A 14320-nucleotide genomic window follows, 5' to 3' on the forward strand; every position below is an offset into this window, starting at 1 on the left:
TCGAGATACCATCTCTCCTTCCGATCGGGCACGCCTCCTCCAGCCAATGGATATGGCCACATTGGAGGCAGAGGCCATCAAGGTTCTCATAGACAAACCTCTGCTAGAAGAGGTCGTCCAAACCCTTGATTAGCACCCCTAGTATCAACGGTCGGGAGAGATCCACATTCATACACGCTCAAGTGTAACTCGGCCGCCTTTGCTCCACCATGCACTCATCCACTAAAGATAGCTCGTTGGCCAGGTGGAGCACTTTTCTAATTGCGGCCTCTCCCCAGAACGCCATCAGGACCTACGGCAGTCGGACCCATAGTAGGGTCGATCCTATAGCTCCCTCCATCGAAAAAAAAAAATCCGACCTCCATTGCTCCATCACCAACATCTGTCCGACGACAACCCACGGCCGATGGAGGATTAGATCCCTCTCTCCGGCCTCCCTAAAGCGAAAGAGCAAGAAGGCCTTCTCGAGCTTCTATTCCACCACCTTTCATTTTAGCCTCATTTGTAGTGGAAGTCCCTAGCCACCACCCTCCGGCCAAGACTCCTTGCCACCATCATCAAAGCCGCCTAGCACTCTAAATCCTCTCTCAAAATCTCCTTTGGGAGCTTGACCACCTCTGGAAACCTTTTGATGAGCTCATCTATCTCCTTTGGTGATGGCTCTAGCGAGATCCAAATGATATGCTCTTGCACCGTCTCCCTCCGACTCGCTTCTGGCATGTCTCCCGCCTTCGAGACCTTGGGGCGGTTCCGTAGATTGCTCGCCATCTCCTTCGGCTCTGATGCACACTACGGCCCGATAGATCGCCGGCGATCACATGAGACGAGGGATCTCAAAGTACTTGTAGAGAATGTTAATTTTACTTAGCCTCCTCAAATACAACTAGATTTTTTTTTTTTAAAAAAAAACTTGCATTGCTTGCAAAAAAATATTTTTTGTTATCAAGGAAACAAGCACTATTATTTTTCAATAGATTTTCCATTACAATACCATTACGGTAGCTATTATAGTATTTCATTTTGATATTAAATTATTCAAAATTGCACAAGACAGGGCATACAGCAGCTTTTGTAACTGTTATAATAATCAACATAAATTTCGGTGAAGTGCACTATAATGGAATAATTTTGTTACCGGAAGTCTTGATATTGACAATTGATAAAACCATATGTTGTTTATATGCATCCTTTTATTAGTTAAATTTTTGTTCTTCTACTAAAAAAAATAAAAATGTTCATCCGCTAGATTTGTTCAATGCAAGATAGATAATTGAATTTAAATTATTAATATTTTTAAAGCATAATATGTGACTCAACAATACAGTAGTCCAAGTGTTGGTCACACATGAAGAATATATGGCGGAGATGGTTTATTTAATCTCCTAAATTCTATACCAACCCTTTCAAATAGCATCAATCCTTTCAAATAACACTGACAATCCAAGACTTCATCCAAAAAGATTAGCCGAAAGTATTATTTGGGTTCTTCGATCCTGTATAAGTATCCAAAATCTTTCTAGCGAATAACCGACATGAAACTAAATACACACCTGCATAGTTCTTTACATACTCTCTTTATTTAAATTCTGACATTTTCGCCAAGCTAAGAATCCAAATCCATGCATCCATTCATAAACACCACAACTGATCCATAATCAGTCCCATTAAATTTATGTTGTGGTATTTTTTAATCCACACAGGCTAAGGACTGAATCGAATCTGATACTATTTATAATAATTTAAAATTTTATTCAAAAGAATTATTCAAAAAATATTATTTAAATTTTTTGACATGTATAATTGCTAAGATTTTTTCGGCAAATAACGGGCACCGTTCTTGCAGACACCAACCTGCCAATTAAAGCATGAGGCACTTTTTGTCTGACCAGCCAGCCCTCAAGGCCATAGACAGCTGCAAAGATTTATCTACATTTAGAAAACTTAATGTCTTTGCAACACTTGCAAACCATCGATTAGGTATCTTATGGATCATCCATGATACAACTGTTGTGCATCTCCATGTTGGTAACTGCTCTCATATTATGTAAACAATTGTCAAAAATAAAAACGGTTATAACCGGTGTTCTGACGACCTGTTTCATGGTTAACATTCCCAACTATTTTTGTGGCCATATATGTACGGAGATTGGAGCCCGAAGAAATGTAAAATAGGTTAGAACAGAAGAGAAGTTTATACTTCATCTCTAGATGCGATGAATGCCTTCGGGCATATCTAGTCCAAAAATAAATGAAAAATAGGCATGCAGTTGATTGGATCTTAGTGGTGATTTTGTCATTGGAATAGATTGATTAAAGATCTGCTAGAGTACTGCACTTTACTTCTTCTCATATTGTTTCATTTTGCTAAGGATGGTCGATATCCTAATGTCCATCAATAATTCACCAAGATCATGAATTGTGGTGAAGGCGGAACTCGAACCTAGATCTCTTGTAACAGCATGTATTTATCCATGTTTCATGCAAATCTCTCTCATGTCCTGAAATCACACATTGAATGGCTGCATCCAGTATACGTGCACTCCGAACATCCCAGAGCGATGAGGTCTAAGAATACAATTAATTTAGGATCGAATCTATCATTTGATGAGCTTAGTCCAATAGCTGGCAACTGGCAATTCAAAACTGCCGGTAGGTAAGTTTTGAATTGTCATACATGAAAAAAAAAAACTACCAGACATCTGCTTCCATTGATTCATGTTTTACAAGTAAGATTGCTTAGGAGTCGCTAAGCAAACTGGGACACCATTCCTAAGGTAACCAACAAAACTATATAGATTCATATTGCTACAAAGGATAGAATTCTTTTAAATTAAGATAGGTGATAGAACTCAGGGTAGATAAGCATCCAAAGTGTGGAGTGATTCCTTTAGCAGCTTCTGGGCTTCCACTCTCCTTTCAAAGAACAAAGAGAGCACAGTAAATATTTCATAGTTTTACGAGAGAACAAACAGTGAAGAAGGACTATAAAGCCAAATCTTAGCCGGATCTCCTACATTAACATGTATGCTTAATTGACAAACAAGTTAAAAGCGTCATATTGCAATGACTACCGTTCAAAGGCACAGTTCAATCAAGTGGAAAAAATTTTGCATAGTGGGTTAAATATTCAGTCTCTTTTCAGTATATGATGGGGACGGACAATCATATAAATCTTTATTGTGACCCCTGGATTTCCACTTGCCTGTTGCAATGATGGTCTACTTTGATAAATATGGATTTGGATGTTTCACAGATTATTATTTTTGATTATATTAATAATTCTCGATAGTGGATACTTGATAGTTTGACCCAATTATTTTTAACTGATCTTTTGCATCAAATCCTTGTAATCCCTCTCTCCTTTTCAACAGATGAGGATATTTTAGTCCGTGGCCCATCTAAACTTCCTCGTGTGCCCCTTAAAGATATGTCTTCTTCAACTATAGAGCCTATTTTGCGTTAACATGCTCATTTATTTAATCTGATCTGGGAACTCTCTCTCCCGCCTCGAGTTCGGTACTTTTGATAGTAATTAATCTAAAAAGATTGCCAACAAAGCAGTACCATGCTCATTGCAATGTTATTCCTTCTAACAGCCAGTCTTGTGATATTTGCCCTAATTTTATTAAAGATCGTGATCATATTTTTACCACATATTCCTTTGCATATCAATGCTGGTATTATATTTATCATATGCATAAAAAATCCTATATATTTGGTTTGTTGGTAGGCTTGTTTGATTATATGAAAAATTCTAATTTTAATAAAGATTGAAAAATTCTTGTAGCTTGTATTACTTGGGCTATCTGGTAAGAGAGAAATGAGTGGATTTTCAATCACGTATCTTTGACCTTAGTCCAAGTCTCTCGTAGAGCCATAATTTTTACTAATATTTTATCTTGACACCAGCTTAGGCACTAAGGTAGTGTTAACTCCAACTCTACTCTTCAGAGCAAATTTTTATCGATCTATTGGCTACCCTCTATCTCTATGGGTATATTAAGATAAATTTTAATAGTTCTCTTGTATCTAATCAGGTCTCAACTACTAATGTTCTCATAGACCATTCAGCATGTTTCTTACAAGCTTGAGAGAAAAAATTATTTAATGTGTTTGTCCCTTTTGCCAAAACAATTGCTGCCCGGCTACGTATGTATGTTGTTGTAACTAAGTTTCATGCCATCCATATTTTCTTAGAAGGTGATTCAATCACAATTATTCACTGGATCGAAGTCTTTCAAAGTCAAAAGTCTAAGCATTTTCTTTTTTTGCAGGATATATGGAATTGGAAGTCTTTAGCCGTAAAGTTTAAAATAGTCCATATATATCGATAGTGGATTATTTGGCAAATAAGATCAAGACTGACGATTTTCAGTAGAATGATATCCATGTTGTTGGCTCATATTGTTTGTATCTTCTTCGTACAGATAACTATGGAGTATCATTCCAACGAAATGATTGAAGTGTGGGACTTGATGGATAAGCACAATAGAGCTTTTCATTTCGTCGTATGTGCAACTTTATGCTTGTTGTGTCTTCTTGTACTAACGTCTCATTCTTGCAGGGACGTGAGTGTATATTCAAAAAATTATACATGACAACTTCCGCTACCTATTATGGGATCCAGCTTACTCTGTTCATCATTTTCTACTGTTATCTCTTTCTCAGCAGATGGTAAATATCTTTATCAAAAAGGAATAGTTCTGCATTGTCGGATCGAGTTTATTATTAGAGAAAAAAAAAAGGAAGAGATCAACATCAAGAATGTTATGAGCAAGTTAAGAATCAGAATTTTAAAAATAAAAGATTGAAAAAAAGAATACATGATGAGTTCATACAAAATCAAAAAAGTAATAGTTTGTTTGAGAAGGACTATAAACAAGTGACTAAGTGCTTCCTATCAACACCTCAGGCTATTACTGTTTCTCACTCTCAATGGAGACTTCATAATTTGTCCCATCTGCTGGAGGTTAATTTCCCATTGAATCCAGCTGTCAAGAATCAAATTAGTACATCATCAGATTGTAAATCATCTTCTATGAACGAGACTATGTGTTGGGTGGATGTCTGGTCAGAACACCACCTCCCAAGATCTTTTCAGTATCACGCGATACAGCAGGAAGAAAGAAGAAACAAAACAAAAAGAAAAACAATCAAAATACGTTGATCAGCCACAAAAGGGCTCGTCTCCACGGGGCATGCAAACTTCACTATGAAAAAGAAATTTTACAAGAGGAGACCTCACCCTCAACCCTTGTACACCCAATTCTCTCTCACCTGAAGTTCCCCTCACAAAAGCTCTCTCTCTCTTGGAGACTCCCTGAACCCCTGAAGAGCCTGGCGACCGCTGTCCAGGAGCCTCCTGCTCCTTCTCTCACAGTGCTCTCGCCTCTCTCTCTCTTCTCGGATTCGTACGGCGCGAGAAAAAAAACCAACCACACACTTCTCTGTTTCATCACAGGGCTTTTATAGACCTTAATCACGACTTAGATCGTGATTAGGACTCCTTAATCAATCCAAATCACATCCCAGACCGTCCGATCAAGATCGGGAGTCACCCATGCCGTCGGATCGCGTTCCGGTCCACGAAATAGTGCCGTGGACCGCGAGAAACGCGTAGGAAACGCCCACGCGGTCCACAGGCCCCGCTGTGGACCGCCCGGTCCACGGTGGACCGGGGAAAAGGGGCCGCGGGACTGGGTCGCGCGTCCCGCGCGGGACTGGGTCGCGCATCCCGCGCGCCGCCGCCTGCGGCCGCGCCGCTGCCGCCCGCCGCCTGCGGCCGCGCCGCTGCCGCCCGCCGCCGGTTGCCGGCGGTCCTCCGCCGTCTCGATTCTCGTGCCGACTTCAAAAGCTCGTATCTCCTCCATCCGAGCTCCGTTTCAGGTGATCTTGGTCTCGTTGGACTCCGTTTTTCACCGCGAACCTCGCTGTGGGCTCAATGTAGGCTGAATCTCGAGGCGTCAAATCCTAACACTATGATTTTCATTTGGATGGATCTTATCGGTTTCAGAATTGACACTTCATATCGCAGACATGGATTGTCCTCTTGCAGCTTAGATCTCACCACTTGTGGCTGCATCACTGTACACTATTTTCACCATGCTTTATCTGAGCCTGCAAGTAAGGGGAATCAATTAATGGATAATTTGCTGATTACTCAAATTATAGAAATCCATTTGCAGCTCACAGATTTCGCAAGTATTTCCGGTTGCATTTTAGACAGTTTGTTATTACTGGTGAACAATCCTACAATGCTGGGTGGCCGGTTATCTCTTGGTGAAACTATAAATTTTATTGCTTTTTTCTTTGGGTCTGATGCATATCGCACAGAGTTCGGCTCCCACTACATGTTTTACTCTAATGTCATTATCTATCTTGAAGGCTTAAATGACTTCATCTCATTTCAACTCTTGCATATACTAGCATTGTTTTGGAACTGCCAGGGTGGCCATAAACAAATTCATCACAAGTCTCAATCTTGTATGAGAAATAGCATTTCAGTTGAAAAATAAAAGACAAAAAACAAGTAAAAAAAAGTTTCAGTCTGCTGATGGGGATGAAAATAAAAAGGAAAAAGGTCAAAAAAAAAAAAAAGAGAAAGAAAGTTGTTAGGCTAACTTTTTCTGCTTTGCTTTTTGCAAGGTTATAATGTTTGTGTTCTATATTGTGATTCAGTGAGCTCTACTTTCGCATGTGCCATGCTTATGGTCTACAACTGCCTACAGTTTACTGTTTCCTAAATACTGCTGTGATCTGAGCCTTTTATGTTTCCTCCAATGGGATATCCATATTTTACCTACATCTGCCAACATACTGGTATTTTCCTTCATGTGGTCAGTTGCCTCTTCCGAACCAGCTTCAGAATCTGTGGGACATGGATTGTTAATTGCTTGGGATTCTGCTACTTCGCTGTCTGGGGTTGTATGTTTGCTGTTCCTCTGAGGAAAACAAAGGAATGCAAAGTTGATCACTCTGTTTCAAATTCTTCTTCAACTGGAGAGGACTCTTCCACTGGTGCTGACAAGCCTATGCTTAACAAATACTTCGAGGGGCCTTCTTCTTATTATAAGCTTACTCTGCCACTACCCAATACTCTATGAGGATCAACAGAGCACACCAGTTTACCACTTACAAGGTTTCTATGTCTTGTGTATAGTTTTTAGATTGTCTGTGTTAATAATACATCATCCAGTTCTCTCTTCTCTTGGTGTAAATATATTCCACAGCTTGTTCTTGATTGTGGTTTTATTCGTTTATCTCTGTTTTGGGGTTCTCAATATAATTTCTAAATGTTTTCTGGCCTGTTATTTTGAGGTCGCTGTCCTCGTGCCTTTTGGTTCTTCATACTTGTACTCTTACGTTTTGAATCAACGAAATAATATACTTTCTACGGAAAAAAGGCACCTTTATCCATGTCAGACAGTCCGACAGTCTTACCAAACACCGATATCACTGTGGCAATAGTTATGTCTAAATGTTCAAGTTTTATAATCTTAAATTTTCTTCAGAAAAGAATTTTTTCCAGAAAATATGTTCTGCAAAATAAGTTCTACTTATTAAAATTTTTCTAAACCTGATGAGATTCCAAGTCAAGTCTTTGGGGTGACGATATCTCCCTCTAAAACTTGTGGCTGTAAAAATTAAGGCAGTTTTTCCTGATAAAGCGAGCCCCTTCAGTTTTCGCTTCGATGCATCTAAAAAAACAAATACTTTTACAAAGTTGCTGCAATAAGTTCGCTGGCTGATTGGAAGTTCCTGCAGATGAAAGAATTGCTTTGATGAGGGTGATATTTATAATCCTGGAAGAGAAATCCAAAATAGATGTTTTAAAGTAAATTTGGACCTTCTACAATGCCTGTACTGAAAAATCATCCATCGGACCTAAATGATTCTGAACAAGAAGAAATCGACAATTTAACAGTCAAAAACGAATACGCTCACCTTTTTATATCTTCTACTTCTTGTTTATGATGCTTTGACCTTCTAAAATGTGAATGTGTGTTGATCTGGCCTAGAAGTGGAAAACAAAATAATAATACCAGGAATAAGAAAGAAAAATCTAGTTTGGCAGATCCTTTTTAGGCAAGGAGGAATGACTAAATTGTCAGGAGATGGTGCAAGTTCTTAAAAATGAGAGAAATGTCCTCCACCTTTCATGCATATTGAGTTGCTCTCTCCACTAGAACATCTGGTTGATGCTCCCTATTAAGTGATCTTTATTCCTTTTTGAAATCTGAGACAAAAAGAACTGCCAATGAATGAATCCAAAGTCAAATTTCACAAGAATTCAAAATTAACAGATGAGGCATTGGTCAATGACAGAACCCTGAAAACGTTGCAAATTAGTCAATGAAAATTGCCACTCTGAATAAAAATATAGAGGCAACAAGTTGGTTAAGGTGTTAGTGACATCACTCAGTAGACTACCCCATTAGAGAGAAAGGCTTTAGAAAAGAGGAGAAGGGGAACAAAACAGAAATGAAATGAGAATGTAGCTTAATTACTGAATCTTCCAAATGTCATATAACCACAATCATCATAACATTTCCCTACCATTCCAGCATTATGAATCCTTGTTTACCAATAATTCCTAAGAAGGAGAACTTAGAGTCCCGAAGTCCACAAAAGAATTTTTTTATAAAAAAAAGGGAAAAAAAAGAGCTGTAGAAAAATTAAACCACATAATGATGCAGTTAGAATTTGATCAGGTCAGCTACAGTAGCATGTTCTTCATTTGAAAAGTTCTGGGTCCTAATTTGTCCCCCATGCTTGACCAGTAGGACCTGTGCATTGGTCAAGTTAGACCTACTCTGGACCCATGGGCCTCGACTTTGGTTATAGGCCTTTTTTGAACTGGATCACTCTTGTCATCCAACACATTTGCATAGTTGGAATCAGATTGGTTGATCCCATGCACGACCATAAAAATAAAAATATAGTTTTAAATTATATAAAAAATAGCTCAATTTTTAATAATTCTATTAAATATTTAAAATATTATTACTATAATTTTAATTAAATCTTCCGTATTTTATTAAATTTTTCTGTTAGAAAACTTTTAATTTACTAATGTCAATGGATTTTAAGAGATTCTATTCACTAAGGAAGAAAAAAATTCAAAACTTCTAAACAAATATCTAGTATATTTAAACTGTAAAAACTTTAATAAAATACAACAACTTAAAAATAACTTTAAATTAATTATTTTAGATTTTTGGAACTAAAATTTAGTTGAGTTATTCCAAAGCTGAAACCTGCATCAACATATATATTACAAGTAGTTTTATGAACAATGGCTTGTAGTTTCTCTACATTGGAGCAAAGTAATGTTAAGCTGCCATAATTTCCCCATCCCCGTTAGCTTGCATGCTAGATAATAGAAAAAGAAATATCACTTGATAGGTGTGAGGATTTAATTAGCAGCAAAAAGAACGTTGGGATTTGCTGGTGAACGACGCATATGTTAGAAATCCAAGGGCTCATCTGCAAAAATATATAAATATAATCCCCTATGGATAGCAGACAAGTTTGTTTGAAGATAATCCTAAACTAGGTACAAAATAAATTTCCAAACTTATGAAGGGAAACTTTCTGCAGATGAAGTCTCGGCTTGTTATCATCCAATTCACAAATGAGGGCCTGTTTGGATAATCATGTAATATTGGACCGAAAATCCAGCAAAAATCGAGCCTATTGGCCTATCTAGATTGCATATTTTAAAAGCCTATTCATATCCAGCTCAGATCCTAGCCTTAGAGCTAGAGAAAGAAAAATAAGCCCTATGGAGGTTTTTTTGCTTCTCAAGATTTAGGTTGGATAGTGTTTGGTTGACAAAAGGTCATTCTTAGATGGACAAAGCAAGTCATAAATCTTATAATCCAATTTTATAAGAACATACAAACAAGCTCTGAATATCAACAAGCCACAGGAATGAAGGTTGTCGTTAATATAAAAATAATTTTTTTCTTTTCTTTTCTTTTTCTTAAGAAAATAAAACAGAGTTTTACCCTTCATCTTTCCCATTTCTTATAGAAATTTATAATTTATGAAAAGGCTACATGATTAATAATTAAGTTTTAAGTGTTGAGCTTAATAGAGTGTGATCGATATCCAATCTATACCCAATCTTATCTTATTAAGACCTGACCCGGATCTAATTTTTGGAATGGATACATTAGGTTTACAATTAAGAACCAACCGCCCTAACTCGTTTGGGTTAGGTTCGGCGGCACCTAACCCGACCAAATAACACCCCCTCTAAACTAGGAAATTTCTTCAATAGTTAGAACTAAAATCCCTAGGCCAAGCCATCAAATTTAACTTAAATTTAAGGTTTGCACTAAGTTCCAAAACTTCAAACATCAAACCTTGTCAATTTCTAGAGGGCCACACAGTTGGACGAATTCTAATGGTGTTTTCACTTCAACCCCATGGCCCCATCACAAGAAGACCTAGGGGTCACTGAAAAGCTTCAAGCATTGATGTGCTCAGATTCTCAAATAGTCAAGCTGCTCTGACTTTACTAACCACACCCTTTATTGATGCTCCCATCCCTTTCTTCTTTTCCTCTCAACTTTGGTGTTCCAAAGAAGAATAGTTTTAAAAACCAGCTGAAAACCACTGAGCTTTTGACACATGTTAGTACCAGCAGAAGAGAGGCTGTTGACATAACAGCGTTGAGCATTCTAAAAAGCTGTGACACAGGAATTAGAATGAGAATCTTGGTAAGCGCACCAAAATTTTGGGCCAGAGATCCAAGACACCCTTCTTTCTTCTAAAAAGAAAGGAGCATAGTTTCTAATCAGCAAGTCCAAAGTAATGACTTCCATCGAATTAGCTATACAAAACATCAGTCATTGGAATCTATAACTGAAGCACTTATAGTTCAAAAATACCAGCCTAACCATGAACAACCACCCATCCTGCCTTCCCCCTTATTTACATTTTCAATCTGGGTACCTCTAAAAGCACAGCAAAATTGGAATGGAATAGGTGTATGTGTAGGGACTTCCCAACCCAAAAAATTAAAAGAAAGAGAGAAAAAGGACAGATGATGGGTAAAAAGGAACTTTAGAGTCTCTCATCCTTGGTGAAACAATAATTAGATTTCTTAACATCAAACCACTGTCAGGCTGTCATTGGAGAATCTTGGTCTTGTCCTCTTGGGTGAAAGCTCCTCATCTATGGCCTTCCTTTTGTTGCTGTTGCTGTTCTTGTTACTGCTGCAACCATTACTAATGTTATTGTTCTCTTCCTGTTGTTGTTGCTGCTGCTGCTCCTCTTTGCAATTGGTCTTCCCTTTTAGTAAATGGAGTCTGAGCCTTTTCATGTCTGAGAGTTGTACTGGTTTCAGAAAGAACTCCTCTGCTCCTCCTTCCAAGCACCTGTGATCAGTACACATCGAGGAATGCCATCTTAAAAAGAGGAACAAGAGAGATCTCATGTGGGGGCTTTCTATCCCTCTTTTGTGATCACATCAAGTCAGTGGATCCAACAAAATCTATCAAGAAGTTCACCAACAACACAAAATCTAACAAAAACAAGGAAAAGATCTTGGGATGTTTGACTAGTTTGACAGAAGGGGCTGCTTTTTCAATGATTCCTTCCCAGATTTGACTGGAGGAAATTTTAACCCCAAGGCTAACTTTTCACCACAGAATTTTATTGGAAGCAAAATCTAGCCAGTGGGCTACCCAGATCTCCCCCTATTAAAAGGCCTAAACTTGGATCTATGCTAGACAAATGTACTATGTACTACATTAATTGGCAGCAGTGAAGCAGAGTAGGTTTGATTGTAACTGAGCAATTATTTCTTTTCCTTCTGTTATCTCTCAGGGAATGAAATGAGCAGGAATTAAAATAAATAAAAGGACTCCTAGCCATTTATTGTAGTACCCATAAAGTAATGAATAGGTTCAAGTTTGGGGAATTTTGCACCCAGTGGTCCAATCACGTCAGAAATACAATTCCTTTATTCATGGACGCTCATGAAGGACACCTTGTGGACAGAAATCCACCGCCCAAATTTTAATTCTTCACCTTAGCCTCCTTTTCCTAGCTATATCTGCACAATAACCACCTAGGTTTCTTCACCTATGATCTTATTTAATTGAACATACCAAGAATCTTCTGAAATTTTGAGATCAGTTAAAATTTGGTTGCAAATAAAAAATAAAAAATTCCATGCGTTTGATGCAGTACACATCAAGCATTAACTCCCATCAACTTTTTGGGAATTTCGTTTGGTCTGCAAGGCTGTGAAGACCAACTAACGCCAAAAGAAAAGGGACAAAAAGCTCTTTGGTGCAAAAGTTCCATCACTACAAAATCTAATTCCCAATTAAAATTGAATAATTCAAAAAATAAAAAAAGGAATCCAAAGACCACCTACGTTTCTTTTGATCTCATCTTATTCTTCATTTTTTTTTTTTTTTTAACTTTCCAAACCTTCCAAACTGTATCATGGTAAAAGTTGGGTTTATATCTATGTAATAATATTTTTTTCACAAAAAAAAAAATTTCTTTGTTTAGATTAATCAAATAATGCCAAAAAGAGGGGACTTATTATAGGTCTCACCTGCTGATCCTGGAAGGAACGTTCTCAGATGACATGATCACAACTGGGATATCTTTAAGAGAAGAAGACCCCTGGTTCAACAATAAAAACCACAGCACGATAAATCTCTTGAAAGTTGAAACAAAATCAAAGAAAGCAACCATCAGCCAAATAATTTTAATAAAATCAACATCTTCAACAAAAAAGACAACCTTAATCTTCTTCAGCAGATCATAACCTGTCATTCCGGGCATACAGTAATCTGTGATGACCAAATTCACCTCAATCTCCTGCAATAAAAACCCATCAAAAAGATCAATCATCCAAATATCCCAAAGCAAACAAAAAAAAAAAAAAGGGAAGAAAGCAAACCATGCAGCAAACTATGGTTAGATAAATTACATGCTGATCTAGGGAGACAGAAGGTGTGGTGTCCTGGTCCTCCCTGAGCCCCAACAATTCCAGAGCCTTGGTTCCAGACTCCACTGTGGTAACTGAGACATCAAAAACATGGGAAACCAAGAGATGGGGTGATTCCTTTGTTTTCTATTTTGTTGAAGCACCACCAATGAGAGTATACCTTGGTAGGAGGAGGTCTTGAGGAGCCTCTCAATGAGCTTCCTGTCAATAAGGCTATCATCCACAGCCAGAACATGGAACCGAGCCTCTGCCTCAACTGTCATAGCTTCTTGTTGTGGTGGTAGTTGTTGATTTCTTCGCCCCATCACAGCACCAATAAGGGAATGATACTAGATGGAGGGTGGGGAGAGATGAAGAAAGAGTAGAAGCAGAGGAGGAGGTAGAGGTTGGGTTGGTGTTTGCTTGGTTTTTATTTTTTCCTCTCTCTATCTCTCTCTGTGGGATGATAGGATTCTCTATGGGGGAAGGGAGGAACGAAATGAGAGGAGATATAAGCCAGCCAACCAAAATACCAGCGCATGGAAAGCAAGATCCGACCAGATTTTCACCCAAATCTTCACAAGAATTCACCCCATTATTGAATTGGAGAGCAAGCAATCCACACACACCCCCTCTTGTCTCCTTTTCTGTTGTCTCCTTTCCCCTCGTAGCCTTGTGTTGTTTTATTACAAGGACTTGCCTTACAGTGCACCGCGGACCCAGTTTTAGATTAGATTGGAATCCCATCCTACTTTCCCCCACAACCACAAGCCTCAGTTTAACGCAAAAGACCGTTGCAATGGCCGTTATTATAGGTTTTAGGCATGTTATTGTTAGTATTATTATTAGCATCATTTTCTAATTCAAGTGCCTATTATTTAATGAATATAGTGAATCTTTAATAGTTCATATGACGAAATTTATGTCCTTAAATTTCAGTCTTTATATCATTTTGAAAATAATACTTAATTTAATACATGCATCATTTTGAAAAATATTTTTATAGATATATACATGATCAAATGATATCATTTTATTTCGCTATATCATGATTGAATTCTGATAAAAAAAAATTAATAATAATTTTTATATTAACAATAATATCAATTTTGAATGAAAAATATTTTTAAATAATGAATATCATCAAATATCATTTTTAGCACTATAACAATAATAATGATGCTCACCTTGCAGCCCAATTTTTGATGAAATAATATTATTACAAATATTATTATTTGCTATAGTAATAAAAATAAATAATAATAATCAAAAATTAATATTATTATTTGCTCCATGAAAAAGTATTGTTCTCATGATATATAAAGATAATCATTATTATTTTTATTATATAATGCTCTTTAT

At 37.5% G+C, this 14320-nt stretch overlaps 1 protein-coding gene across 1 annotated transcript; it reads right to left on the reverse strand.

Annotated features, from left to right (window-relative positions):
* Positions 1–10836: 10836 nt before the first annotated feature.
* Positions 10837–13627, reverse strand: LOC105057616 (two-component response regulator ORR9). The gene is made up of 5 exons (XM_010940269.4): positions 13140–13627; positions 12962–13053; positions 12772–12849; positions 12581–12651; positions 10837–11387 (listed from the first exon to the last, which is right to left on the reverse strand). The coding sequence occupies exons 1-5, from the start codon at positions 13282–13284 to the stop codon at positions 11120–11122; spliced, it is 654 nt and encodes a 217-aa protein (XP_010938571.1). The 5' UTR covers positions 13285–13627; the 3' UTR covers positions 10837–11119.
* Positions 13628–14320: the final 693 nt, after the last annotated feature.

This window comes from Elaeis guineensis, chromosome 14 (assembly GCF_000442705.2).
Source record: "Elaeis guineensis isolate ETL-2024a chromosome 14, EG11, whole genome shotgun sequence".
Taxonomy (NCBI): Eukaryota; Viridiplantae; Streptophyta; class Magnoliopsida; order Arecales; family Arecaceae; genus Elaeis; species Elaeis guineensis.